The sequence below is a fragment of the Nematocida ausubeli genome, assembly GCF_000738915.1.
Source record: "Nematocida ausubeli strain ERTm6 chromosome Unknown supercont2.5, whole genome shotgun sequence".
NCBI lineage: Eukaryota > Fungi > Microsporidia > Nematocida > Nematocida ausubeli.
In genome coordinates, this window is record NW_026515638.1 from 628343 (window position 1) to 656050 (window position 27708).

General features: G+C 41.3%; 17 protein-coding genes across 17 annotated transcripts; 7 read left to right on the forward strand and 10 right to left on the reverse strand.

Annotated features, from left to right (window-relative positions):
- Nucleotides 1–943: 943 nt before the first annotated feature.
- On the forward strand, nt 944–2296 carry NESG_02328 (uncharacterized protein; the record flags this gene model as incomplete). The annotated part of the gene is made up of 1 exon (XM_053049933.1): nt 944–2296. A coding segment is annotated over one exon (1353 nt), but the record flags the coding sequence as incomplete, so codon positions are not given.
- A 287-nt stretch (nt 2297–2583) lies between these two features.
- NESG_02329 (uncharacterized protein) lies at nt 2584–2943 on the reverse strand (the record flags this gene model as incomplete). The annotated part of the gene is made up of 1 exon (XM_053049934.1): nt 2584–2943. One exon carries the CDS (start codon nt 2941–2943, stop codon nt 2584–2586), a length of 360 nt encoding a protein of 119 aa, XP_052904105.1.
- Nucleotides 2944–2986: 43 nt separating this feature from the next.
- NESG_02330 (uncharacterized protein) lies at nt 2987–3457 on the reverse strand (the record flags this gene model as incomplete). Its single annotated transcript, XM_053049935.1, has 1 exon — nt 2987–3457. One exon carries the CDS (start codon nt 3455–3457, stop codon nt 2987–2989), a length of 471 nt encoding a protein of 156 aa, XP_052904106.1.
- Nucleotides 3458–3890: 433 nt separating this feature from the next.
- NESG_02331 (uncharacterized protein) lies at nt 3891–5042 on the reverse strand (the record flags this gene model as incomplete). Its single annotated transcript, XM_053049936.1, has 1 exon — nt 3891–5042. The coding sequence occupies one exon, from the start codon at nt 5040–5042 to the stop codon at nt 3891–3893; it is 1152 nt and encodes a 383-aa protein (XP_052904107.1).
- Nucleotides 5043–5556: 514 nt separating this feature from the next.
- On the reverse strand, nt 5557–7254 carry NESG_02332 (uncharacterized protein; the record flags this gene model as incomplete). The annotated part of the gene is made up of 1 exon (XM_053049937.1): nt 5557–7254. The coding sequence occupies one exon, from the start codon at nt 7252–7254 to the stop codon at nt 5557–5559; it is 1698 nt and encodes a 565-aa protein (XP_052904108.1).
- Nucleotides 7255–7266: 12 nt separating this feature from the next.
- Nucleotides 7267–7863, forward strand: NESG_02333 (uncharacterized protein; the record flags this gene model as incomplete). Its single annotated transcript, XM_053049938.1, has 1 exon — nt 7267–7863. One exon carries the CDS (start codon nt 7267–7269, stop codon nt 7861–7863), a length of 597 nt encoding a protein of 198 aa, XP_052904109.1.
- Nucleotides 7864–9003: 1140 nt separating this feature from the next.
- On the forward strand, nt 9004–9918 carry NESG_02334 (uncharacterized protein; the record flags this gene model as incomplete). Its single annotated transcript, XM_053049939.1, has 1 exon — nt 9004–9918. One exon carries the CDS (start codon nt 9004–9006, stop codon nt 9916–9918), a length of 915 nt encoding a protein of 304 aa, XP_052904110.1.
- A 655-nt stretch (nt 9919–10573) lies between these two features.
- Nucleotides 10574–11674, forward strand: NESG_02335 (uncharacterized protein; the record flags this gene model as incomplete). Its single annotated transcript, XM_053049940.1, has 1 exon — nt 10574–11674. The coding sequence occupies one exon, from the start codon at nt 10574–10576 to the stop codon at nt 11672–11674; it is 1101 nt and encodes a 366-aa protein (XP_052904111.1).
- A 462-nt stretch (nt 11675–12136) lies between these two features.
- Nucleotides 12137–13036, reverse strand: NESG_02336 (uncharacterized protein; the record flags this gene model as incomplete). Its single annotated transcript, XM_053049941.1, has 1 exon — nt 12137–13036. One exon carries the CDS (start codon nt 13034–13036, stop codon nt 12137–12139), a length of 900 nt encoding a protein of 299 aa, XP_052904112.1.
- Nucleotides 13037–13067: 31 nt separating this feature from the next.
- On the reverse strand, nt 13068–15704 carry NESG_02337 (uncharacterized protein; the record flags this gene model as incomplete). Its single annotated transcript, XM_053049942.1, has 1 exon — nt 13068–15704. One exon carries the CDS (start codon nt 15702–15704, stop codon nt 13068–13070), a length of 2637 nt encoding a protein of 878 aa, XP_052904113.1.
- A 1285-nt stretch (nt 15705–16989) lies between these two features.
- NESG_02338 (uncharacterized protein) lies at nt 16990–18708 on the forward strand (the record flags this gene model as incomplete). The annotated part of the gene is made up of 1 exon (XM_053049943.1): nt 16990–18708. One exon carries the CDS (start codon nt 16990–16992, stop codon nt 18706–18708), a length of 1719 nt encoding a protein of 572 aa, XP_052904114.1.
- A 23-nt stretch (nt 18709–18731) lies between these two features.
- On the reverse strand, nt 18732–20072 carry NESG_02339 (uncharacterized protein; the record flags this gene model as incomplete). Its single annotated transcript, XM_053049944.1, has 1 exon — nt 18732–20072. The coding sequence occupies one exon, from the start codon at nt 20070–20072 to the stop codon at nt 18732–18734; it is 1341 nt and encodes a 446-aa protein (XP_052904115.1).
- Nucleotides 20073–20102: 30 nt separating this feature from the next.
- Nucleotides 20103–20459, forward strand: NESG_02340 (uncharacterized protein; the record flags this gene model as incomplete). The annotated part of the gene is made up of 1 exon (XM_053049945.1): nt 20103–20459. One exon carries the CDS (start codon nt 20103–20105, stop codon nt 20457–20459), a length of 357 nt encoding a protein of 118 aa, XP_052904116.1.
- A 295-nt stretch (nt 20460–20754) lies between these two features.
- Nucleotides 20755–23055, reverse strand: NESG_02341 (uncharacterized protein; the record flags this gene model as incomplete). The annotated part of the gene is made up of 1 exon (XM_053049946.1): nt 20755–23055. The coding sequence occupies one exon, from the start codon at nt 23053–23055 to the stop codon at nt 20755–20757; it is 2301 nt and encodes a 766-aa protein (XP_052904117.1).
- A 55-nt stretch (nt 23056–23110) lies between these two features.
- Nucleotides 23111–24163, reverse strand: NESG_02342 (uncharacterized protein; the record flags this gene model as incomplete). The annotated part of the gene is made up of 1 exon (XM_053049947.1): nt 23111–24163. One exon carries the CDS (start codon nt 24161–24163, stop codon nt 23111–23113), a length of 1053 nt encoding a protein of 350 aa, XP_052904118.1.
- A 34-nt stretch (nt 24164–24197) lies between these two features.
- On the forward strand, nt 24198–24893 carry NESG_02343 (uncharacterized protein; the record flags this gene model as incomplete). Its single annotated transcript, XM_053049948.1, has 1 exon — nt 24198–24893. One exon carries the CDS (start codon nt 24198–24200, stop codon nt 24891–24893), a length of 696 nt encoding a protein of 231 aa, XP_052904119.1.
- A 503-nt stretch (nt 24894–25396) lies between these two features.
- NESG_02344 (uncharacterized protein) lies at nt 25397–27706 on the reverse strand (the record flags this gene model as incomplete). The annotated part of the gene is made up of 1 exon (XM_053049949.1): nt 25397–27706. One exon carries the CDS (start codon nt 27704–27706, stop codon nt 25397–25399), a length of 2310 nt encoding a protein of 769 aa, XP_052904120.1.
- Between the last annotated feature and the right edge of the window lie 2 nt (nt 27707–27708).

Here is a 27708-nt window from a genome sequence, read left to right on the forward strand (position 1 = left end):
AGAAATTGAACTTTTTAACACATTTATACATGTGTATAAAGCATTTGTGGTTATGATAGTATATCACATGATCTTTAGATATAGTCACAATATACTTCATCATAGTGCACTGGGAAAATGCTTTTTGATCGATAAATGCGTTTATGAATCTTCAATATTTATGTGAAAATGGAACTTATCTTGTCTACAATTTAAATAAAAGCTTTCATTTTAATACATAAGCAAAATAAATACGAGAAAATATATTTTTATACAGAGGATAGACTGCTGTAATAATAATATAGTATGGGTTTAATAAAAAAGAAATATATTCTTCGGAATTAAATAAAAAACATACATACGTATAGCACCAGATAGTATAAACATTAAGGCCCAAACAGAATGCAAGGGCACAAAAGTCACTTTATATATTCTCTAGATACTACATAGAGTGTATCAAGCAAAATTGCAGCAAGGATAAAATGCCAGGAACCATGAACAAGTGCTAGATATTCAATATTGCAGTGCTATAGAGTAAAAGAAAGGATAGTAAAATAGTTTATAACACCAATAGATGGATGCATTCTGAGCTGTCATATTTCAATATGTATCTTGGGTTATATAACTTCAACAATTTTGTATGGGTGCTGAAAGATCATAGAATTTTGGATCAACACTATAAACATATGTTTTTCTGGGTAAAAACATTTGTATTCTGCAGGAATCTTGTTGTATATGCATACTAAGTACTTTTAAGATTGTTGCTGTCTAGAGTAATGTAGCCAAATACTTTTTTATTATTATATTATATCCTGTGCATAGAGCCACGCGTAAAGAAGGCAAACTAGATGGGCGTGCCGGTTAAAAAGTATGGATAAAGAAACTGCTACATAATAGAATACTGTAAGTGCATATATGTATTCTTCATAGAAGTGTGAAAATATTTGTACTGTATTTTTCTGCTGTGCAGTTTTATTTTATGTCTGAAAATATGAAGAAAGACTCTCCTTTTATATCAAGACACATCAGAAAGCGGTTGAAAGAAATGGAAATAACAAAGCTAACAGAAATACAGCAAAAGGCCATTCCTTATGCAATGGAGGGGCGAGACCTGCTTGGGATTGCAAACACTGGCTCTGGAAAGACTCTGTCTTTTCTCATTCCAGCAGCTGAAAAGCTCATTCTGGAAAAAGAAGTCAAGACACCCAAAGTGCTGGTCATATCGCCAACAAGAGAGCTGGCCATGCAGACATCGCGAGTGGCCCAGAGGCTCTTTGCAGATCACCCAGACATTAGAACAGTTCTTTTTGTAGGGGGAACAAAAAAAGCAGATGAAAATGAGCAGCTGAAGAAGGGGTGCGCAATTCTTGTATGCACACCAGGACGGCTTCTAGACCATTTGAAATCTGGCCTGTCTTTGAAAAAAATAGAAATAGCAGTGCTTGATGAGTCCGACCGAATATTGGACATAGGATTTGAGAAGGACATGTGCGAGATTCTGACATATCTGCCCAAAAAGAGGCAGACACTTATGTTCAGTGCTACAAATACAGACAATGTTCTGTGCCGGTCATGGCTGTCAAAGAGGTATAAAAAAGTGCAGGTAAAGATAGACGATAAGATAACTGCAGCAGGGCTCAAGCAATCATTTGTAGTTTGCCCAGAGGACAAGAGATTCTCTCTTCTTTTCTCCTTTTTGAAGAGAACAGACGAGAAAGTGATTGTGTTCTTCTCGACGTGCTCCTCGGTTATGTTCCATGGAGAGCTATTTTCTCTGCTTGGATTCAGTGCGGGTGTGCTTCACAGTGGTGTCAAGCAGGACAGAAGAGCAAGAGTATTTGATGAGTTCTGTGAGGGCAAGATAAAAGTGCTTTTTAGCACAGATGTAGCAGCCCGTGGCCTGGACATTCCAAATGTCAGATGGATTGTTCAGTACGATCCGCCCACTGACCCAAAAGAGTACATTCACAGAGTAGGAAGGACTGCCCGAGCAGGAGCCTTTGGAGAGGCTCTTATGTTTTTGCTTCCACATGAAAAGATCTTCATTAAGTATCTCAAGCATCTTGGAGTAGAAGTAGATGAGCTGACATTCAAAGAGCCGCAGGACATCACAGACTACTACATAAAAACGATTAGCGCAAACTATTATCTAGAAAAAGGCGCCAAGGAGGCCCTCAGAGGGTATCTACAGGCGTATGCAGGGCACAAGTTAAAGAAAGTCTTTGATGCTTCAAAAATAGAGCTGAATAAAATATCTAAATCATTTGGGCTAGCCTCAATGCCTAAAATAGACCTGACCATATGTGCTGGAAAATAAATAGCACATCTAAATAAATGGACTTCACACCTTTACATTGAATTATGTGCGGCAGTTGCAGAGATGTATGCTGCCAAGTAGTTAAACAGTAAGAATTAGAATTCTTGAAGTATTCTTTGCCAGTGTGTAAATATAAAAGCCTAGTAATGCGCATGTTTGCTTTATGGTATTCAAAGAAACAAAAGATTATATATTTAAGTCTTTTACTGTCTATTTATAATAATGCAGTGCAGTCAAAACAACACACAAGCGGACTTTTTAGTCTCTTCTATGCACTCTGCTAGCTATTAGTTGTTTTTCTTTAACTCTTGGATCTTTTTATATAAGTAGTTTATTCGGGGGCCTAGTGGGATTTGCCCTTTTTTTGTACGATGGTTAAACTTTCTTTTCCAATCCTCTTTCTCCCTTTGCTTTTTCTCTCTGATTTTATTTATTTTCTCTATTTCGTTCTGTCTTTCTTCTCTTTTCCGCAAGTTCTCTTTGTGTATGTCTTCAAGAACGGACTGTTTCTTGGTCTTTGAGGACACATTTGGCAGATGCTCAATGTTCTCATCTGCAAATGCCTTTCTCATGTCTTCGTCCCGCCTTCTGTCTGTCATTTCTTCTTCCTTCTGCTTTCTGTACTGTGTCTGTGATTTCCACGCCATGCTATTTTTGCAGAAAGACTTTTCGCTGAAAAATACTTCTGGCTCAGTTTGTGCTCAGCCTTTCTACCCATGTTTTCTCAACAGCAGCCCTGACCTTCTTAATATAGCTAAGCGTATCATTAAGATACAAATCTGATGCCACTGAATTAGCAGGTGAGTTTGTATTTGGGTCATTAAGCAGCGATTGAATGCACAGAAGAACTTGTCCTATTCCATATGCAGAGTTCCATTTGTTTTTGAGAATATCCAAACACAGTTCACCATTTGGATATATATTAGGGTGAAAGATCTCTGATATAAAGGATATTTCTGGGGGATGTTGGGGGTATGACTCTGTAAATGTCATTTTAAGCTCAAACACTCCATCCTCAAAGGGCGTGTCTTCTGGCCCAAATATAATTGCTCTCCAATCCATTATGTTTTCTTTGCTGGGGACTGCCATTATGTTCTCAAGCGGTTCTTCCAGTAGCTTCTTCATATCCCGCATAATTTTCCGTCTGGTTGGTGTAGACATAAAAAATACTTTTTTCGTGCAGTGCTATATATAGATAGAGGCAGAAGAGTGCAGATTAGAGATAAGTGCATTTCCCAGGACATGCACATGGAATGCACAGATTATTGCAGATATGTGGTGCAATAGATAATATCAAGAAAAAGCAGTGCACACTCAGACCATATAAATATTCATATGCACACAGATAAAATAAACAAGTCTAGCATATGTTCTAAGTTAATCTGCTATAAGTATGCTGCTGATCAGTAAGAAAGCTTCTTTATTATAAAGTTTACTAAAATATCTCTAATTTCTTATGTAATGAGGTGTTTTATGTGTATTCTATGACTACTCTTCTTTCCTTCAACACGCAACTCTTCCGCCTTGACAGATATGCATACATCATGTATTTATATTACCTATCATTCATCCTACAGATTACTCTTGCTGCTGTCTATTCTTGCATTTGCTCATCAACTTCTGGTGTTTCAATCTGAGAAATAGGGCTGAATATGCACAGGCCATTTTCAGATGCAGCCATGATTGTATCATCAGCAATAAACTCAAAGTCCTTATAGTATGCCTGTCCCTGGTGAACAAAGCTCAGATACTTGTGGTACTCCCATCCCTCAGTCTCTTCATAAGACATGTCCCACATGACTATCTCACAGCTAGATGCAGAAGCAAAGACGTCCTTGCTGCTGAACTGGATGTGGCTGATTGGGGACTGGTGGAACTTAATCTCTTCAAGTGGGGTTTCCTGTCTGATGTCAATAACCCGAAGCATCCCTTTGTCATCCCCAGCAACAATCATATTTTCGCCATTGTATGCAATGGAGTTGATGTCGCAGTCATTCAATAGATACTGCTTTGCATCTTTGCACCGGAAGTCTACTAGGTTAATAGCATGCGTACCTGCAAATGCTTCATTCTCTGATATACTGGCAATAGAGAATATTTCATTTTGATTGATATTAAAAGACTCAACATGGTTCCCCTCCACATCCTTTTGTTGGACAATGGCTGCTCCATCACCATAGAACAGAGATGATTTGTATATGGAGAGACCATAACCACCAGATATATTCTTAGTGTATATAGGAGTGAGGCTTGATGTGTATATGTCAATAGACCTATCAGAGATCGTGTATATCTTTCCATTTCTTGCCCTGATTCGGTTTGCCTGGTGTGCAGTTTCAACTTTCTTTACTGGCCTGACAGACCTTTTGTTGTCTCCTGCCAAAACCACCTCCAAGTCAAGAAGGGATGGGGCTGCTCCTGGTATAGCCTGCTCCACTAGAATTCTGCCTTCCTCTTCCTTTAAGCAGACAGACAGAGAAGGCCAGTCCAACTGAATTTGCTCATGTATTCTGTATACATTTTCCATCTGCAGATCCATTTCCTCTGGCTTCCCCATGGCTTCGTATTCCTCGTGGGAAGACTCTTCTGTAGAGAACTCATCATTCTCAAGTGGAATCAAACTCTCCCCTTCATTATTATTTTCTTTTCTTTCTCTTCTTTTCTGTTTCTTTGCCATGATAAATTTTTTGCACTGGTCTACGCATACATATCTGGCTGTTATCAAGCAGAAAAAATAGATAGTCATATGAGGCAGCAAATAAATCTACATCTAGAATGTATGCAGCAGCTAAAATAATAAAATCAGCATAGTAAATTGGCATGCCACACTGGTGAAATTTCCCAGGCCTGGAAATAGTAGCCCAATACGGATAGCATCTGAGTTGAAGAGTCTTTTTACTGCATGCAGATAGGCTTGGTTACTGCACAAGCTCTGAGGCAGTCTTAAAGTTCTGGTTGTGGTTTGGTGTCTTTCTTTGTTCAGTCTTATTGTTCTTCTTCTGTAAAAGAGAATCTGTGTTTATTCTTGAGTCCTGTCATATGACTGAGATAATCTCTCTCGCAAAATACTTTTACTGTGGAGTTCCTTGCAATGGTAAGAAATTTCTCGAGAAATCGCAACTTTACTACAAAAACCTTTATAAGAAATATTAAGTATAAGACAGACAATACTTAAGGATAGCAGCAAATTTAACACGGGTATAGACTAACTATTAGATACGCTTTATTTCATCTGCCAATCATGAAAAGATAAAAAAGTCTTATGCATGAAGCAGCTTTTCTTTCGCATACTTTACCAAAATATCTAGCTCATTTTTATGGCGATTTGATTTAACATTGTCAGAGAAGAATCTTTGCAGTTTTTCAATATATTCTAGATTTCTCTCTATTAAGGATATCTGTTCAGGTGAAAGCATACGCATCCTTTTCTTTCGGCATAGAACAAGAATTTCTTCCATTCTCCATCCATTTATGCAGCTTATACTAACGGGATCTATCTCTCTTTCTGGCTTATCTAGTTTGAGCTTGTTTTTGATTGATGAAATCGCAAACTTAAAGCTCTCTCCCACTTCAAACACCTCCCAGTCTATTTCGTCTGGGCTTTCTATCTCATGGTGCACTGGGTTAAAAATGAATATTTTGTCAAGCATAGAGGGGTCTGCCCGGTCAAGCAGAATAATGAGCCACTGCAGAACCAAAGGCAACTCATTTGTCTGCTTCAGGCTTGGCTTTATTAATTCCTCCATGGGCGCCTTCTCTCTTTCTCCAATAGCCTCTGCAAGCCTTTCTGCTCCTCCAATACATACTGAGTTATTATTTGAAGTAGGCTGCAGGCCTGATATTACAAGCGAGGTGGCTCTATATAGAGAAAAAAGCACGGGCTCAATTGCTTCACAAATGGTTGGGGCGCAAATAACATCAAGTCTGCCCATAACCAGCCCAGTAATGTACTCCAAAGAAATAATTCCCCTAAAAAACAGAGAAAAGAAGCAGTCTGGGATCCTCTTACCAAAGACCAGCTCGAGATTTGGGGAGAATCCGCATTCAGTGAGAAGCACTAGCTCACCGTTTTCATTCATAACAGGTTGGTGATTAATAACATATTGGGCTTTAAAATATGTGTTGGCAAATACAGTGAACTTATCTACCCTTCCATCCTGCGAAGCGGTTTCTACTTTTCTCTGAAGCTCTTTGGAGACATGCTTGTTCCTGTAGGTCTCAATAATGAAGAAAGGATCAAAGACTAGGCTGTGTGCTGGAATAGTTGGGCAGTATTCGCTCCCAAGCATAAGGAATATTTCACGCATGCTGTTTAGTGTGAGATTGAGTGACTTGCAGATCTCAGAGACAGTGCATGATGCTACAGTCATGGCCTTCCTATCGCCGGATGTAATGAATTCAAAATCAAGAATCAGGTCCTCAGCTCCTGGGAACAGCAAATAGTCTGTTGCGCCAAAGAACATCGAGATGTATAGCTTTTTCTCCATGTATGCTCCCTGGGCTGTGGCAAAGTATGGGGCATTGACCACCTCCACCTTATAGCGGGCCAGAACTGCATTAATTGAAGCCTTCTGCTCTTCGTAATCAAAAGCAACAGCCCACGCTTTGGACGCAAGGTCTATCTCCCCATTGCTGTAGTGCTCGCAGCCACTCACAACAAGCTCTTTTCTTCTTTTTTCTGGCACTTTTCGCAATTCAAGTGTGGGGGATATTCCATTCCATATCCAGACTACTCGGCACCCTACTTTCTCCATGCACTCTAGTAAGCTCTCCACGTGAGATAGGATTTCCTTCCCAAACCCATCCATTAGGATATTTTTGCCCTGCAGGAACAGACTATACTTTCGCACGAACCAGGCCCCGTCAATTCCAATTGTATTTTCTTTAAGCGTATCCAGATCGAACTTCTTAATTAGGTGTCGTTTTGCAAGCTCTTTCTCAAGTTGTCGAATTGGCATAATTTAAAATTAATGAATTTGATTACTAGTAATTATATGGGAGAGCGAGAGACATCAAAGAAGATAATTGTAGTGGGAGACGGTGGCTGCGGGAAGACGTGTCTTCTTATTAAATACACAGAGGACAGGTTTGAGAAAGACCACAATGTAACTGTCTTTGAGAATAAGGAGGTTCCCTACTTGGACAGAGCGACAGGAACAACCTACATGCTCAACATATGGGACACTGCAGGACAGGATGACTTTGACAGAATTCGGAAGCTATGCTATATTGACACACAGCTTGTGCTTATATGCTTTGCACTGAACAAGCCCGAGTCATTTAAGAACATAGAGGGAAGGTGGAAGGAGGAGGTTGACCACTTCTGCAAGGATGTGCCTAGGATACTTGTGGGAATGAAGGCAGACCTGCGAAAGACAACAAGCGAAGACCTAATATCAGAAAGCATGGCGCGCCAGCTGGCAAGCAGCGTGTCAGCGAAGTGCTATGTGGAGTGCTCATCTGTAACAGGAGAAAATGTTGACACTGTCTTCGACGAGGCAATGAATGTTCTGCTGAACAGAACAAAAAAAAAGAAAGACCGAGGCCCATCGTGCAAGACGCTCTAGCCAAAATATTATTAAGAAGAAGTACTGGCGTAGTATAATAAAGGGTTTAGGAGACAAGAAATTAGACATGTCTTGACTGCATACATAAGATTTTTGGTGTGCTGCACTGCAGGCTGATTTAATTATATATAAGCCAATTTATAGAATAGAAGGCTACTGTGGAGTGCTAATTTGTACACTTTTTGGTCTCCTGGGGTGCATTTATTTTCTGCAAATCTGAAACCCGAATATAGTAAGCAAAGAGTCATTTAGATGATGGGACAGAATCTATCTATACTATGGATGTACTGTGTATACTGAAGAGATGCAAAGAATTCATTTTTCTAGAGGAAATATAACATGGATGGGAATATGGGTATTTCGCATTTAAATAACTTATTTTATACTGAATATTGTTGTAGCGCAGAAGAAACAAATAGAATAGGAAGTCTATGCTATTCTCAAATATCCTTGCACAGCCAGGTACTTTCTATAAATTAAATAGTATATCAAAAAGATGGGTAGTTCCAATCTATTCGGAATAAGATTTCCTTCCAAAGAAAGATAGACCAAGGCTATAATAATTCAAAGAAGAAACTCCTTCAGGCAATAGTTGCTTCTTATTGCCTTGAATGCGCATGTACTAAAACCAGCAGGAATTTAAAGGTAAATCATATGGGTATTCAGGATATATTCAGGATATATTTAGGATATGATCACTTTCATACATAATAAGGGCTTAGTACATACTAAAACTTTAAGAGAAGAACGCTAAGAAAAAAAGTCATTATTAAAGAAATATTAGAGAGAAATAGTAGTGATGACAAGCAGCAATTTAATTATAAAATTGCAGAATTGCAGAATTGCAGAAAAGAGGTTATTTAGTAGCATATGAATATAAATAAGATATAATTATCTCTACACGGTATGGGTAACATTCTGTTATCTTTTTATTCTAGTAAAACAGAAGCAGATGCCCTGCTGCATACGGATCTTCTTCTAAAACATTAGCTTCTGTAGCCTGGGATAAGTTGTTTGTAAGGGCGCCTTTGTAGAGGCCAGGCTATTAATTCTTTTAGTTTGATGTTTAGTTATGGAGGAGAGTAGCTGGGGCTGTTCTTGTGAATTAAATACTTTAACAATTTTTATTCTTAATTGCAAATGAACACAAGCACCGCAGACATCGCAGTTCTCATAGACGAGGAAAAATATGAAGAAATATTAGCACACCCAAAGGCTACAGAAGAGCAGAAGGCAGTGGCACTCATCAAATTAGACAGGTACAAAGAGGCAATTGATCTATGCCATAATAACACCTTTGAGAAGGGGTACTGCTACTACAAGCTAGAAAAGTACAAGTCAGCTTTGCATACCGCAGGAAATAAGAAGGGAGCAGACTGGACCATGCTTAGATCACAAATATTATACAAGCTTGACAGGCACATGGAGGCACTTGCAGAAATAAAGAAGTTGAAGCTGAAGGGAGCAATTCTAGTGAACTATGCAGGAAATGTGGCAATGGCATGTGCGGAAAATAAGTTGAAGAGCGATGGCCCTGAAGTAAGGGAGATTCTGGAGATGATAAAGAATGAAAGTGTAAACATCCAGGGAGAAGTGCTGTACAATCTTTCTTTTGCATACCTGCCAGACAGAAAGAAAACCCTTCAGAAGCTAAAGGAAATAGACACGCCTGATAGAACACACAGACAGCTGGTTGCCTCGCAAATACATAATATAGAGGGAAATCACCAAGAAATATCGCCAAGTGTTCTAACAAAGAGTAACAGGGCCATACACAAATACAACACAGAGGGGGTTGCTTTGCCCAATCTGCAGGGAAGCATGAAACAGTTCCAGAAAGACAGCTACTACCAGAACAAGATAAGAAGATATAGGCAGACAAAAAACGTACCTGAAATATGCAATATAATAAACGACTTAGAGCACAAGAATACAAAGCCAATGATCAAGTTCATTAGCAAAATAAGCCGGAAGAATGCGCTGCGCTTGGAGAAAGTGCTGAAGGACGACAATCTCCTTAATAAAAGCCTGAGAAGAATCATCAGCAATAAGTAAATACAAGGAGCGCAGTTAAGAAGGGTCTGCAGACCTTTATAGACTTATTTAAAATAGCTTGCACGATGCACTTATGCATGTGATTGTGGGTTTTATTTGTGCCATTTATACGGCATGAATGGGCTAAGACTACTTCTATAGCAACCCGTGTGCAGGAGTTCTGCAAATCTTCTTATTTAGCCTTCAATGGACAGAGTAATAAACAGCCAATATACTTATTTTTCATTCACTTGCAAGGCCAAAGTTAAGAAAGTCTGCAAACAGAAGTTCTTTCTATTTTTGTTGCCACCTGCTTTCTCTTTATAATTATTACTTTAGTTAACGATAGGCAATGAATTTGTAGAGGTAATTTGGGTTATAGTGCCTAGTGCTTTAGAACTTGCAGTAAAAAAACAAAAAGCATGTACTCCCATGGAGTGAATCTAAGTAGAATTATTTCTGCAAGGCTTCTATATAGCCCGAATGCATATTCTAATTTGTTGCATTATTATTTGGACTATTTGTATCTTGATATTCGGGTTATTTCATGTGGATGTTTTGTGGTGACGTGTCATATATGGATGGATCTGTGTTTATATCACCTTGTTATTTACTATTATTTGGGCTAATTAGTGCATTTCGTGCTATTAATTACTTTGTGTTTTTAATTTTTTATATGTTGAGTGGAGTCTTTCTTATTTCTGTCTCTTCTGCTCTGGTTTGGATTGGTACCATGAACACCTCGCACCTGCAGATTAAGAAGGAGAGTATGTCAATGGAAGATGCAAAGGCATTTCCAATTATTGGATCTGTAGTGCTTTTAAGTATCTTTTTTGCATTTAGGTATCTCTCAAAAACCATCATTAACACGATGCTAAGAGCACTTTTCTCAGCAACAGGAACATTCTCTGTGTACAAGCTATTGAAGGTCGTATATCAGCGCTTCATTCCTATTGAGAAAGTGAAAGAGCTTGCAAAGAAAAAGATAGAGAAAGATACTCCTTCTGAGAAAAAGAAGACAGATTCTGCAGAAGAGAAGATAGAAGAGGATCTAGAAAAAAATGAAAAGCCAAAAAGCACAGAAGCAAGCCAATCTGAAGAAGGCAGCAAAGTAGCAGAGCCAGCTCAAGGTGTAGTGGTAGAAAACATCAGGGCGTTTAAAAAAGAGGTGATAGAGACCCTTCAAGAAGTGAAAGAAAACATAAAGGTGTACATTGAGGAGTTCAAGAACATTCACTATCTTGCATTGTTTGCTATTTCTTTTTTAATTAACGTGTGGTACTTCAAGACAAAGAGCATGCACTCTTCAAATATTTTGGCGTGTGCCTTCTCTGTAATGGCCATCCAGGAGATAAAGCCAGATTCAACAAAAACTGTCCTTGTACTTCTGGGACTTCTTTTCTTCTATGACATATTCTGGGTGTTCTTCACACCGGTTATGATCGGAGTAGCAAAGGACTTGGAAATTCCAATAAAGATAGTCTATCCCTTTGCAAGAAAGGGCGCAAGCATGATTGGTCTAGGAGACATTGTGATTCCAGGAATATTCCTCTCTCTTTCCAGAGAGTTTGCACAGAAGTTCAGCTCACCTCTTATCTTTACACTTGGATATGCAGGGTATGTGCTAGCCTTAATGATTACTTTTGCGATTGTGTTTATTTTCAAAGCTGGGCAGCCTGCTTTGTTGTACATTTGCCCGCTAATTGTAGCAGGAAGCCTGGCCGGTGCAGCAGTTCACAAAAGAACTAAGCAGTTTATTGCCTATACATCTGAATAATACTATTTGTTGAAAAATAAAGTACAGAATCTATTTTCATTCACTGCCTGCATGCTTTTTGTCTGATTATTCTTCTCTTTCTAAATATATTTTCTCTTGAAAATTATAAAAATCCTTCTAGCCTAGTATGCGTAGTTTGTTAAATTATGCAAATATATCTTAATATTTTTATTGTCTGCTGTGTGCCTGTCCATTCTTTTTGTGAAATATCCTTTTCTTACTAGCATATAGAGCGCATATAAACACCCACTTCTGCCTGCACTGTGTTTAGTAATTTGGATATAGTAAATGCCTTCAATAAGAGGCAGAGTGCTTTAGCTTAGAGTATTTTGGATATTTAAGGAAACTGTGCAAACAATAAAATGCATGAGAAGGCATTTTAACCATCTATCATGTGTGCTCTTCATGCGATATAATCTATGTTTGGAGTTGGAGCTGGATCAAGCATTTTATTTCCATGACTTACTCAAAGGACTCTACAATGTACTCAAGTGCAGGATCTGTGAAGTGGTAGTCATGAATGTCTAGGCCTATCTCTACGCTTTCTCGAATAATTCGGTTGGGGATGTCCTTTAATGCAAGGAGTGCATCCTCTGCCTCTTTTGTATTGATTGTTCCCAGGGCCTCTGCACACTCGTGTCTGACCATTTCATGCCGGTTCTCATCTGCAAGAACACGTGCCAAGTGTTTGGCAGATGCAGGGTGTGACATCTGCCCAAAGACAAAGGCTACTTCGTGCTCAAATAGGTCAGAGCGGTTTTTGTTGTTAAATCCTTCTGCAAGTATCTCAACAGCCTCTTCTGTTCCAATGTCTCTCAAAGCAAACATGGCTGCGTATCTCTCGTAAAGAGACTTGCTTTCGTCTAGATACGTCTGTCTGAGTTTTTCAATTGAAGCGCTTTCTGCAGAGACAGCTGGGTCAAGAGACCCAAACTCTGACCGCTTTGATCCTCCGTTTCTTATCAGCTCAGCTCCTATCTCACATGTTTCAGAGACTGCCTTGCTCTTGGAGACTGAAAGATCTGCATACTCTCTAAGAAGTGGCTCGTATGCCATGTCTCCAAAGGTGGCAATTGCCTCAGCTGCCTCGTGCCGCACAATCTCATCCTCACTGCCGTCTCGGAGAATGCGCTCCAGAATCGGAAGAGCTGTTCTGTTTTGCATCTGTCCCAGAACGTACGCCAGCTCGTGCTTCAGAAGAACAGAGGTTGTGGTGAAGGCTGCTGCAATTCCATGCACAGACTCATCTGTGCAGATGCTTCTAAGTGCAAAAAGAGCTCTGAATCTTAGCTTCAGTGGCTCTGTCTCTCTTTGCAAAATATCTGAAAAGTTCTTAACTGCATTCTCTGTGGTTGTACTCATAATTTGCAAAAAAATAATTAGTGAAAATAGTTTATTCTTCTATCTCAGCAGACTCCTGTATCTGGCCAGAGGCATCGGCAGACTTAGTTTTTGGAAGGAAAATAACAGAAGGCAGCCCAGCCAAAGAGGACTTTCTCTGCTGCGACGGCGTGAACCTTTCAAAGTTCTTTACAATGTGAGACTTCTCTTCTATTACATCTGCCTCAGAGACTTCTTCATCAGATGCCTCCTCTTCATCCTCTCCAGTTGCAAGTGGAAGTATTTTGAACTTTTTCCCTTGCTTCTTGCTCTCTGCCACAGACACGTCTGTGATCAAGTGCTCCTTCTGTGGGCCATCCACCTCAACAGAGAATCCTTCCACCAGGTTCAAGTCTGTGTCAACTGCAAGAAGAACAGTTGGCCGCATGCACAGCGCAATGAAGGGCACCAAGGGGTACCAGTGCCAAAACTGCGAGAACAAAATGGCACCGCACACGCTCTTCACAGAAAGATCACCGGACATGCCGAATATGCTCATGAATCCATTCTTTCCGCATGCATCAAGGAAGGAGCGGCCTAGAAGCGCACCAAACCGGGCTGCTCCGCTTTCACTCTTTCTCTTTGTCATGCTGTGCATGTGCTCGACAATTCGCCGGTAGAAAGGATCGTCCCGTGCATTTACCTGCATAAGAACCATTCCTGCACCAATGCTTGCATTCTGCCTGACATAAGAAGTGCTGTCGTACATAAGCTCCTCAAGAAGGGTGAGCGCCTGTTTGTCTCCGGACCCTGCAAGGAACATTCCTAGCGTGAGGGAGACCCCAGAACGAACGTACGGCGAGTGGCTCTGTGCAAGGGGCTCAAGCACCTTAAAAAGAACTGAGTTCCCTCCCATAAGACTATCTTTATCCTTGCATGTTTCGGGTTTTGTTGTAAGAATCAGCCCAATGCTGAACACTGCTGCTCTTTTAACGTCCTCTGATGAGTCTGTGCTGATTATGAACAGAAGCTTTTCAACCACAGATAGACTTCCTCCGCCTACATACATTGCTCCAAGAGAAAGGACTCCTGTATATCTAAGAATTGGGTTTGAGTCTGCAAGCAGCTCGTCTAGCATCTCCTGGATCTCTGAAGAGGAACCTGCACTCGATGCATTTGCAGCAATCAGCTGCAGTGCAATACTCACACCCACAGCTCTTGAGATCTTCTCGTGCTCAGTGTCTCTTGCGTATGTCAGAAGCTCTTTTGCCAGCTCGCTACTGAATATCCCTGCGCTAACCAGCCCAATTGCGTATGCAGCTGCCTCAGATGTAGTCACCGTGTCGGAATAGAGAACATTCTTAAACCTTGCAATGGAGTCTTCGTCTGCTGTACCAAGCCGGGTAAGGCCAAGGCCCAGGCAGACTCCGTGCAAAATGTGGCCTCGTCTGCTTTCCATCTCTGTATCTAGGAAGTTGCTCAAAAAGCTATCTGCAACCACTGGGGAGTTAACGGAAATCAGACCAAGTGCAAACAAAGCCCCTCCGCTTTCTGGGCTGTCCTTCTCTGAGTTCTTGATTGATGCCATTGGAAGATAGTGCCTTAGCATTTCAAACGGATCTTCGCTGTCTGTGTGCACCATTCCAAAGGAGGATGCCACCACAAACTTGGACCAGTTCTTTGCCTGCCGCATCCACTCCAGATTCTTCCGCAGATACGTGTCATTTGCTGTTTTGCAGTTCATCAGGCCATTGCAGAAGCTGAGAGACATGTGGTTCATGGAAAGCTTGGAGCTCTGCGACTTTGACAGTTCAGCAAGTAGAGCGAAGTTTGCCTGGTTCTTCTCAGAGAGGAACTTTTGGTACGTAGACGACTGGAACTGCCCTGTTAGCAGCTTGTGCATAGAGGCGTGCTTAATGTCCTCCCCAATTGACTGCGAGATGACTGGGGCTCTGTCGTGGATTAAAAAGGCCATGTACAGGGCAACCTCTGTCTTCACATCTGCTAGGTACTTAAGAAGATCCTTCAGAGCCTTCTCGTCTTTTCTAAATAGGTACGCATCAAGAAGATACTTGTAGAAGAAAAGAGAGTAGTCTCCACTGCTCGCTTCACTCCATATGCCTTCCATCAGTGGGAACAGCTTTGAATATATTCTTTCCTGTTTCATCTCCTCAAGCAAGAACTTCATCTGCGTGTCATTGCACAGAATGTGCATATTGTTTCTTATAAATGCCTCAATTGACTCTATGTTCTTTGTTGTTATATGCAAAGCCAGCAGAGAAAATGCATCCTTCCCATCCTCTGTCTTCTGCTGGAGAAGACAGGACATAAACTCTTTCATTTCCGCACTGTGCGCCCCTTGTGTTTTAATGTATTTTCTAATTACTCGGTTTCTTGACTCTTGGAAGTACAGGCTGAGAGTTTCGCACTGGTTCCCAGCAGCCCGGAACCACTCGTTCTTTGAAAGAACAGCGTGTCTCACACACTTGTCGTACTCCTGTGTGTAGAAATATATCATAGACGAGATGAGGTGGAAGAGCTCCTTGTCCTCTTCGCAGTCCTCAGGCTTGATATGCTGTAAAACATTCTTTAGCAAGAACCCAATTAGCCCTACATTCTTGATTATCAGATCAACTGCTTGTTTCTTCTTGTCCTTGCAGTTTTGCAATAACAATGCCTCTATGGTTGGCACAAGCGCAATTGCTTCCATACTTTAAAAAAACAAAACAAATTTAACTATCATCTGCACACAAAGAAAGATAAAAAGACAATTCTGGACCACCCAGTCTACACTTCACTACTGCTAATAGGACAAACACATCATGTCACATCACTTTGGTAGTATTCCATGCGGTGCATGTTTCAGTTTAATTCCAGCTCAGGCCAGCAAGAGAAAGACTGGGCCTAAATTAAACATATAAATATTACAAACATGCTCTAGTTTATCATGTATAGCTACTAGTCGGGTGCATACCCTGGACTCAGATAGATTTATCTGGATTTTTATCCAGTGCTGAACAATACTCGGTGTGTATTCACATGTGTAAAGAATAAAATATTACTGCCAGATGGTGGTAGTTTATAATAGAGTGGAGTCTATCTAAAAGAGCTTTTTATTCTATTTCTTATAGTTTGGGTTATACTTGAGGCACTATTCATCTTGTTTATTTTTGAGATGGACCTGTTTTTGTCTATCTCCAGATAGCTGTAGCAGTATGTTGATCTTTAAATCTATAAATCTCCAGAAAACTATCTATATATTGAAGTACCCTGGTTCTTGCATAGAGATATAAGCTTATTCTATTTCTGGTATTTCTGGCTATATAGAACTGGTTGTAGCAGTAATTTAATATAGCCTGGCGCATAGTAGGGAAATTAATTAGCTAGTTTATTTATTTTGATTAAATCCCAAAATTAAACCAAAACATTTAAGAGCTTGAATTTAAATTAACAATAGAGTTTAATACTCTGCTCTTTTAAGAAAGTTCACACTTGTACGCATAAATACTCACTAAGCCATCTCCAGCTTGAAAGTGCACTCTGAAAAATAAATTGAAAATTAAACAAGTGCATCCGAAGGTATCGCACTATAGTGTGAAAACAGCAGTGCAATCTAATATATACTACTATTCCTGCATTAAGATCAATTGTAGCATATTGTATTATTTCAATAGTATTTTCATATGCTGTCCTGTTTGAACTATTTTCTTTAATTCTTACTGCTGCATATTTTACTGTAATTCACATATTATTTAACTGGGCTTAATATTAATTCTATACTTACATAATTAGCACTAGGTACTGAAATAATTTGCGAATATAAAATAACTTAATACACAGAGTACGACTACATGGCATCTGCACAATTATATTTAAGTCCTTCTATCCTTATTATGCTTAGAATCACAGACGAAACTGCGTGATATAACCCGAATATAATCCTTTGGTAAAACCACTTCTTGAAGCACTTTAATATTTTTCTTCCTGCATAATAAATGAATCTAGTGGAAATAGTTGGGAACCGAATTAAGAAGCACGTACTTGCTCTGGGCCATTCTGAGCGAAGCTGGCGGGTTCTGATTATCGACCAGTCCACTGCAAAGCTTCTTCATCACACGCTTCCAATGAGCGAGGTGCTGTCTAGAAATATTGCAATGGTTGAGAGAATAGAGGACATGAGAGAGCCCTCCACTGAGTTTAGTGCAATATACTTCATAAGTGCAACTTCCCAAAATGCAAAAAGAATTGAAAAAGATGTCTCGCAAAAGATGTACAAGAGTGTATTTGTTGTCTCTATTTCTGATATTGAGGAGAAGGAGGAGCGCATATTTGAGAGTGTGAAAAAGAAAGTAGAGAAGCAAAGGGAAAAGACAAAGGGAAAGGAAAAAGAGAAAGAAGCATTTGAGTTTATCTATAAATGCGTTATTTTTGATTTCATTCCCTTGGCATCAGATGTATTTCATATGGAAACACCGTACTCGTACTATACACATAAGGAGGAATACTTGGACGACATTGCAGATAAAATAAAAGGCGTATATAGAACCATGCAGGCACGGTGCACCCCAATTCCTGTGGGGAAATATGCAAAAGAGCTATCTGACAGGATAGACTCATCTGGATCTAGCAAGCTAGTTATTATGGAAAGAGGGTCTGATGTAAATACCCCCTTCTTACATACGTTCTTATTTGAAAGCCTCTTGTGGGATCTGGAACTGGCTGGCCCTGGGTATGTGGTTGAAAGTGGACACCTTGATAGAAGACCTGCAAAAAAAGACACCGATCCAAATAAAGACAGCGAAAGTGAAAGTGAAAGTGATGATGAAAAGAGGCTTGAAATAACCGAAGACCACAAGGTGTGGATGAGTGTGCGCAGCAAACAGCTAGTGGAAACACATAAAATACTCACTGAACTGATCAAGGAAGAGACAAAGACAGAAGAAAAAGAGCAAAAGTCAAATATCAAGCAACTTGTCAAAGCAGTGCAGGAACTTCCTGCGCACACAAGAACTCTAAAAGAGATAAAGATATTTATGAGTCTTCTGGAGAAGTGCGTTGAATTCTTTAATTCTCCTGGAATAAAGGAGACTGCAGAGCTAGAACAGGGTATTTCCACGGGAAAGAACTTCAGTGGGCACAGCTTCAAGCACGAAGTAACCAAGGCCCTCTTTTCAGTTCTTAAAACTGCCAGACTTACACAGGCAGAGAAGCACAGGCTGTACATTCTTTATGTGCTTAACTACGGCAGCCTGCAGCGCAACGAAGAGGAACGCCTAATAGACAGAGGGTATTTATCTCAGAAGGAAATAGAAGTCGGGGAGAAGATCAAAAAGCATCTGGCAGGGAGGAAGATAAAGCCTGTTTCAAAGAGAACCCTTCCAATTGCCCGACATGTTCCTTTAATTGCTGATGTTCTCACTGCAATTATTAAAAAGGACGAGCATGCCTGCCGCAAGATGGAAATAGATCTGCCAGGCAGAGAGGAGGCCATTTCTGGTGCTTCTTTACGGAAGAGAGAGTTTGTGTTTAGGCAAAGCGTATCCCAGAGCACATCCCACAGAAGAATTATGATTGTATATTTTATTGGCGGCGCATCGATTGCTGAAATATCCGAAGTCCGTGAAATAGCGCAGAACACAGGGCAGACCATCATTGTTGGCTCCACAGACATATGCTCTCCGAATGGAATGGTGCTAGCTCTGAACAATCTGTAGGCACTTCTGCTGTAGTGAAGACCCTATGACCAGTCATCATTGTGCTGTGATATTTCAGGGTGCTCTGCTGTAAAGTACTGTGATATTGACTGCATAGCCTGCTTGTTTCCACATGTATATATCCCGCTTGTGCTTATTTCTCTGCACCTGGCTGCTATCTTCTCTTTGTTTCGCTGTAGAAATTCGCCCATTCGAATGGACTGGTTTGTTTGTGAGTAAACCACATGCACTGTGACATTCGGGCTTTCTGTTGTAAATAGTTTGGCCCCTGCGTACTCAGACTCCAGGCCTGCTTCCCATGCTATTCCGGTTTTGGCTAGAATATTCTCGTCTTCTGTCTTGCATCCGTAGAAAAGAGTAAAGACGCAGTCTTTCTTACAGTTTCTAATAAATGAAATAAATGGGGAAACTCCTGTTCCTATACCAAATAATAAAGCATTCTTAGTACTACTGCGCAGCTGAAACAGAATATTTTCTTTGTGCCTTATTCTGTATATCATGCCAGAGGCTTCTGCACTTTCTGAAGAGACTGGCGTGTTTTCTGTCTGAGCCACCCTCATTATATAGTCGGAGAAGTGCCCTTCTCTGCAGTCACTTTCCCCATTGCGCAGAATGCCTGCTATAAATTCGCACTCGTTGCTTTCTTGGTTGATAAGAGAAAATGCCCGTGGCTTAATTTCTTTTGCAACTTCCAATAGACTCTCTAGAGGAATCTTCACACTAAACTGCACTAGAATATCTAATAGACTATTCCAGTTCTTCCCCATGGCAAAGTAGTCAGCACTGCCTTCTTTAGAAGACAGGTACGCCAACTTATCGCTGTCTTTCTCTGCATATTGGGAAAGTCTGAATAGAGACAGCTTTGAGGGAAGTGACGTAACATCAAGGAAGTATCTGAAGTACTCAGAAATACGCCCTGCAAAGGAAAATACGTGTGCCCTTCCACGAATGCGCACACGAGTAAACTCTATTACTCTGTCTTTCTGTATACTCAATAGCTCCATAAGCTTTTGTACTACTGTCTCTGAGTTTGGAGCCCACATAAGAAGCGAATCACCTGGCGTGTACTTTATTGACGTATTCTGCAGCACACCCTTAAAAACATCCTGTCTTCCCCGGTATACCTCTGCAATTTCTAGCTTATATGCCTCTAGTCTTTGCATATCTCTGGGTGTGCCCTCGCCTGCACTGGAATCAGTGTGCATGTCGCGGTACATCACTACTCCCTCTGCTTTTTCTTCCAGCTCTTTAAAGGAAACTTCGTGCATTTGGCTTAGCGAAATGGTCTTTCTGTTTTCTGTGTAGCCCGCCAGTGAAATTGGTCTGGTTGTATAGCCATTCATTAAATTTTTGCGCTCCTTCATTTCAAATAACTATTTTTATTTGTTCTGCGAATGTTTCAATTATACAGAGAAAGTAATATTGGAAAGGCTTTTCAAGACATGATTGAGGAGAAGATTAATTCTCAGATAATTACACCGCAGCAAGGAAGTGCTTTGCTGGAGATGTTTGATATGGCTGTAGAACAGGTTTTCAATACAAGTGTGCATAATAAAATGAATTTTAAGGCTTCCATAATAAGTTATAAGAACTTTGCAGATGTGTGGACATTCGTTGTCAAGGGGTTTGTTATGACAATTGATGATAAGATCGTGCGCGCAGATAGAGTAAAAATTGTAGCATGCGATGCAAACATAAATAGCGAGAGAACCACTCGTGGGAAGACCCCTGACAAGAAGAAAACATTCTAAGTTAAATAAATAGCATATACAGTGTATTGTGTCTGTCTGCTGCCTGGGTGCAAGGTTCTGAGAGAGTTTTCTCTCTCTGGTGTTTATATATTTTAATAAGCTGCATGCATTATTAAAATGCAAATTTCAGAATGAAAATAACTCTTATGCATGCTTCTTATACTTTGGGCTATGAAAGCCTCTGTGGCTGTATTCTAAGCTAAAAGCAAATATATTGTCACTACTGCAGGGCATAAATATATAACCCGATATAACCCGAATTCTAATAAGAGGCTTGTTGTTTTACAAAATTTATTCATTGGTTTTGATAGCTATCGAAATACAGACTTGTTATTTTTTCAATTATTTTTTCGTGTCCTTCTTCAGTGGTTGCAGTGTGCCTAAGATCCATTATTTTTGATATAAACTCCTTTAGCTCCTGCTTGCTGAAAGTACATACTTTCTGTGCTGGCACAGTCTCTTTTGATGTCAGACTGCAAAGACCGCTTCTTAGCAGCATATCAATCTTGGCTCTTTCCTTGGGCTCTCTCACCAGACACTTCTTTATTTCCGCTGCCACGCATTGGTAATTATTGTCGTCACTCTCCTCCTCTGGCAGCTCTACCGTATACTCTGGGTCTAAAAGCTTCTGCATTCTTTGCACAAGATTCTTAAACCGCATAAAGGGAGACTCTCCAAAGTACATTTCATAGAGAATGCATCCAAGAGACCATATGTCGCTGTTTCTTCCCATCTTTGTCTTCCCTTCTATTATCGCCTCTGGCGACATATAGTTTATTGTTCCTATCTGTTTCTCCCGGATTATATTTGTTGTGTCGTTTCGTATCTCCTTTGATATCCCAAAGTCAATTAGCTTTAACCTTCCACTCACAAATAGAAAGTTTCCTGGTTTTAGGTCCCTGTGCACTATGCGATGCTCATGGATGCACTTTACTGCCCTCAGCATCTGCTCCCATATACTGATCATTGTGTAGTTCTCGTTGCTTTTTCTGTACCCCCCAGGAAATCTTTCCTTTTCTATTTCCAGGAACCGGCACAGGTCAATATCTCCGTACTCCATTAGAATTGCTATTCTGTCCCTATTTATGTAGCTGTCCTTGAGTGTTACTATTTCATGCCGACTCTTTAGCCTTTTTAGAAGAGAGATTTCATTCGCATAGCTTTTGTACACCTCGCTGTCTTCTGAGTTCTGCAGTATTCGTATCTTTTTCAGTGCAAACACTTCATTCTTATCTGAAAGCACCTGGTATACCTTTGCACTTCCTCCTTTTCCAATTGTACGCAGTATACGGAGCTTTTTTCCGTTCAGCGTGATTTTTTTTGAAGCTGGTGCGTTCAAGTACTTTTCAGAGCACACTGAATTTCCTGCATTTCTGCTGTTCTCCAGAATCTCTGTTTCTTGTCCTTCCATAGTGCGCGTTCCAATCTTGAAATCAAACACATCTCCAGCTTCTGTGATTGTGCCATTCTTTCTGTTCTCTCTATTGCTCTCTGCCTCTCTGCCATCTCTGTACTCACCCTCATACCCCTGCTGCTCCTTTCGGCTCTCCTGCCAGCTGGAGAGGCTTGTTTTCCCCATGCTTTCGCTTCTGGGCACAAACACTGCCTCGTTCTCTCCACTTCCTGTAAAATAGCCTGGCGCTGCGCACACTGCACTTCTTCCTAGCTCTATCTCCAAATTCATACTCATGTTTGGTGCTCCTTCAAGCAAATATGCCTGGGGTTTCTCGTCTCTGCCATCCAGCATATTACTGTGCACAAAAGACTGTTCTTGCCTGAGGGCAGGAAATCTTTTATGGGCAGCTGCCTCTTCTTTTATGTACACTGCATTTTTACTATCCATACCACCCCCATTTTGTGCCCGCCTGCTGTTTCTCTCCATATATTGAAATTCTCCTGCACCACTGTTCTCCACACCCGAAAAAGCATGCTCCCTTGGGCTCTCCCTCTCCATGCCTGCTGCCTCTCTGAAAGCGTATGACCTGCGCATTCCGCCCAAAATAGAATTACTTTCTAGCTCTGCCATCTGCACTTCTCTATCCATACTGTGCGCTGCTCTTTCACCTGCATGCTCTGCCTGCCTGGTGCCGTACTCTATTCTATGCGCCTCCACATCTGTTGTGTCCATGTATAGATGGCTTTTCGGTGTTTCTGGAGACATATACATTGTCCTTGACATGTTGTTCTCTTTTGCTGTTCCAACTGACTTTTCTCGAACCCATGCCAGGATCTTCTCTTTTCCTGCACATTCTTTGTACTGCAGAATGTCATTTGCAAGCTCTAGAACCTTTGCTCTTTTGCTTTGATCAATGGGAAGACGGCTTTCATAGCTAAACCATCCCTGCCAAAACTGCAAAAATCTCCAGAACTTGCTCTTCAGCATCTTGTAGACCTCTCTTATTTCAGTGTGGGCATATCCATTTTTTTCTAGTGTATGGATGTACCCCTCCCACAGAGAGTGCGTCTTCTCATTTGCTTCAAGGTTTTTCTGGGTTGCCTCGTAGTACATGGATAGCTGCCGCGTGGCACTTGCATTCCCTCTCTTCTGCTCTTCTATGTACGCAAGGATGTCTTCTATGTGAAAGAGTCTTTCCATCTATAAATAAAAAAGTAAACTTGCTCATCTTTTCTTTATTACCTCTACCTGCCCATCAGTGTTCCTCTGAGTCACTCTCTTTTTCTGCAGCTTCCTTAGCCTTCCGCTCCTTTTCACTTTGGAATGCCTTTTTTAGCTCCTCTGCTCCCTCCTCTAGTATTATTCCGTATCTTGGCAGAACCTCCACAATTTTCTTTGCCTTTCCTCTATCCTTGCTTGTCACCATAGTAAACACACTCTGTGCTATTTGATGAAGACTCATTAAATAGACTGTCTTGTCTGTGGCCCCGTACGCCATGGATGATTTTGTTATTTTTTTCAGATCTGTCAGGAAACCTTCCTTTATTTTCTTGCAAAGGTCTGCGTGCGTCAGAATGTATATCCACTTCTTTCGCTCTAGATACTCGCCTATCTCGGTTGTGTGCCTAGTCATAAGTGTCTCTACTCTTTCAATTGACTCAATTACCTCCTGCACTTCATCCGCTGTTTCTGCAGTTATAACGCACGGCACTGTGATGTTTCTTTCAAGTGCAATGATGAATGCATTTCTTCGGAGATGTGATGCGCCTGCATACACTATCTCGTGCCTGCGCGTAAATGCTATGGGTGTTCTTGCCAGCCCAAACCCGTTTTTTATTGGAAGTATTCTTTTTATCCCAGCTCTCTCCAGATCCTGCGTGCTTTCTATTTTGTACACGTTGCTCACAAAGTAAAAGCGAGTCCCCCTCTTTTCATTCTGGGATATAATTTCTTTTTTGTCCATTGATCTTCTTATATTTACAAATATAAAGTCCTTCTTTCCCTTTGCTATAACGCACTTCCCTGCATACGCAGTGTACGTGCACAGCACTGTACCCTCTATTTCACTCTCTGCTGCCTCTATTTTTGTGTTCTCTGTTACAAGAGATACTATGGCTTCTGGGAATAGATCTGTGATCTCCTTCTGCACCTGCTCGAGATATCCCTTGCACGGACTGTCAATCACCACAACAGTCTTTGATATTTCTACCTCTTTAAGAAGTTTTTCATCGATACTGGTGTCCTCTCGCAGAATCATGTCTCCTGCCTCGTATACTGGAATTTCCCTGTTCCGGCTTTTTTTTTCCATAAAAAAAATGTCATATTGTTTACATATTTACACTATGCCCGGTCTGCAGGCTGATGCCAAAAAAGAAGAAACATCAAAAAAGCAGCCCCATTCAGGGGTTGAAAGCAAAAAGCTTTTGCTACTTCCTGTTGATAAAGCGAAGATCCAGCTAGATGTACTCACATACTTCTCAGAGTCTGCCTACTACACTGCTTTTGTTGCCTTCAAAAAAGAAATAAATTCAACTTTTGAGCCATCTCCTCTGCTAAAGGAAAGAGAGGAAATAAGGATTTTTGCAGCAGATGGAAAATTCCTTAAAGTACTTGCAGCCACACAGAAGCTGCTCCCGTGCCTTTTATTCAACACGCCAGGCATGGCGTTTGAAGTCATAAAGCAAGACATCCTTGAAGACATGTACATTCGGAATAGGTCAGAGGGCAGTGCTCTTGTTCGCATTGAGAAAGAGCTGTCTCCAATTGTCTTAGACCACCCAGACCTTCTTCCAAACCTTGAGGACCTGGTGAGTTCTATTCTATTTGGAGAGTCCTCCCAGGAAGAGGTGATAATTCGCAGAGATGCCATATTCACCAGTATTAACCAGCTTCTTTTGATGTCTGTTGACTATGTCATACAAAACTCGATTAAATCCTTGCTGATGGGGGTATCTTCTGCTTTAGAAATGCCAGAAGTCACCGTGCTATCCAAGAACTGCAAGATGCTGCACGGTATTTTGGAGAGCCTTACATCATAGGGGTGCTTACGGACAGTGTGCGTACTCTGATTTGCATACTGCATCTCTGTTTTCTATAAGAAAAATAGCTGTGCGCACCTTTGCTCTCTGCATTCTATGTGCTTTCTGTGTTTTTTTTCTTTTTGCAGCTCTTTACCTTCTTCTATGCGAGTTCTCTGTTTTTGGGTGGGCTGCTTCTTATTTTTCTGTGCTTCACAGAATATAATATGTACATTTATTGCAGAATGAAGAGTTTAGATTCCAAAAACAAAGACAATTTAAATAAAGAACAAACCACATATACCATTCATATTTTTCAATGAAAACCCCTTTATAAAGGAGAGTTAGACAAAATAAGAGAGAAAGTGCAGCAGAAAGAGGGATTATATATATTTATGCTGGGTATATATAATTACAGCTATGTTCAGTTGCATGCAGGCTGCATATGAGGTGGAAAGAGGCCCTTAAAGATAGATGAAGCCTTGAGCAGATAGTAAAGATCATTTATTTGTTGATTAACCGCACTATGCCCAGAGAGAATCGCATATAAAAACTGCCATGCCTTTCTCTATGTCAATCTCAACATCGTGCACATTTGCATTCTTAGAAATACTGGCCATTGCCCTAGCCTTCATAATTGCAAAAAGAGGATCTGATTTTGAAAGGGGCCTAAGCTTCCCTGTGCTATGGCTGTATATGGTGGGGTTCTCCACATATATTCTGGCAGCTTTGTTTAACCCAACGCCAGGGCGTATATTGTCTTCGTTCTCCACAAGGAATACATACCCATTATCCAGTGTCACGGTTTTTTCTACAGTGTCAAGATTTACATTGCTCAAGTCCACTTCCTCCTGGAACTCAAGCCTTCCATGCCCTTTCCTTCCAATTACAAAGCCACTTACTTTTTTGCTTGGCATCTTTCTTATCTGGCTGATTGAAGGAATTGTATAATATTCATTTTCCTCTATCTGTGAAAGAGTATCATTTGTAAGCTTCTGTTTTTCTGCGCTTTTTTCTTTTCCCTCTGCTGTGGTAGACACATACTGCTTGAAGCATATGGATGGCTTGAACTTAATCTTAGTGGCAGGTGCTTTTTTGAAAAGAGGCATTTGTATCTCCATGATAGACTTCTTTTTGTAATCTTCGCACTCCTTAAAGCTCAGTGATTTTATAAGATACGGGTCTTCAGAGGCGCCCCCTGTGCCAGAAGAGATCTTGTTTTCCCCAAGAGTGCTCCCTCCAAACGCGCTGCTTGTTCCAAATGCACTTGTGCTCTGCGGCTGCAGGGTGCTTCTTCCAGCTGTACCAAGCCCAAAAGCACTTCCGCCGCCAAGAGAAGACGAAAACCCAGTTAGCTTGTTGTCTAGAGACGAGCTCTCAAAAGGCTTGGACAAAGACCCGCCTAGACTGCTGCCAAAGGCAGGCTTGCTGTCAAGCGCAGAGGATGATCCAAAGGAAAAAGGGGTTGTGGTGGATTGGTCTGCAGGCTTGGTACTTCCCAGCCCGCCAAGAATGCCTGTTCCTGTGTTTTCCAGGCCAGATTGCGTAGTTGTATTCTGGCCCTGCGAAAAAGATCCCAGTCCACCTGCTGTGCTTTGCTGCGATCCAAATAGTCCTGTGCCCAGCGTGCTTGAGCCTGGAGTCTGGCCCGGTGCTCCTGCAGTGCTGGTGCTACTTCCGCCAAATCCGCCAAGAGAAGAGGTCTGGGTTGCTCCCATACCCAGGCCTGTGCTTGGTGTGCCAAAGGATGAAAAGGCAGATGGCTGCCCTGCTGTTCGATTGCCAAGCGAGCTCTGCATCTGCGAGTTCTGCCCAAACAGGCTGGATCCTGCAGGAGTGCTGCCCATTCCCATTGAGAAGGAGTTTTCTCCAGTTGATGTATTTCTGTTGCCTAGTATGCCAGTTCCGCTTTGGTTAGCAGATGCACTGTTTCCTAGCGCATTTGTCCCAAGACTGCCAAATGAGTGCTGTGTCTGCCCAAGCATGGACTGCTGCCCCATGGTCTGGTTTGCGCCCAGCATGCTGTTGTTATTAAAGGCACTTGGCATGGTCTGCTGCTGCGCCCCCAGCCCTGATGAAAAGGGTGTTTGCGTCTGCTGCATTTGCATCGAGTTTGGAGTCTGCGAGATGCTTCTAAATCCGCCCAGTGTGGATGTGTTCTGTGGCTGCTGGAATGAATTGTTTGATGACTGTCCCATGAAAGGCGAGTTTGTGCTCTGCCCAAATGCTGTGTTCCCTGTGTTTTGCATCTGCCCAAATAGACTATTTCCTGGCGTGCTTGGCTGGGTGGGCGACGAAAACATGCCTGAGTTCCCCATTCGAGGCTGCATTGAGTAGGATGGCGTGGGTAAAGAGCTGAATCCCCCAGAAACAGCAGGCTTATTCTGGCCAAACATGTTTTGCGACCCCATCATATCCATTGGCTTCTGCATATACGCGCTGGATCCAGAGTATGAGTTGTGAAATCCAGACCTGGGCACAATTGTGCCCTTCCTTCCCTTTGCATAGTCGGCACAGCGAAGCTCCTCTAGAGTGTGTGGGCTATATACGTCGAGAGAAGTAATGCAGCAGCTGCTCACGGATATGCTATTATCTAGCTTAGTTCGAATAGAAAACGGCTCTATGGATGTGTCTGGCACCGTTGGAAGAATTCTAATTGGTGAATCATCTGGAATCTGATTTCCATACCCGCTGTGCTGCGGCTGATGCATTGAGTACATGTTGTTAGACCCACCGTATGGCTCTCTGTACATATCTTGTGTTTGTCTCTGGAGTGGGCTTGAGCCGTAAAAACCGGATGAATACCCGCTTTGGTTCTGTTGTCCTCCGTTCATAG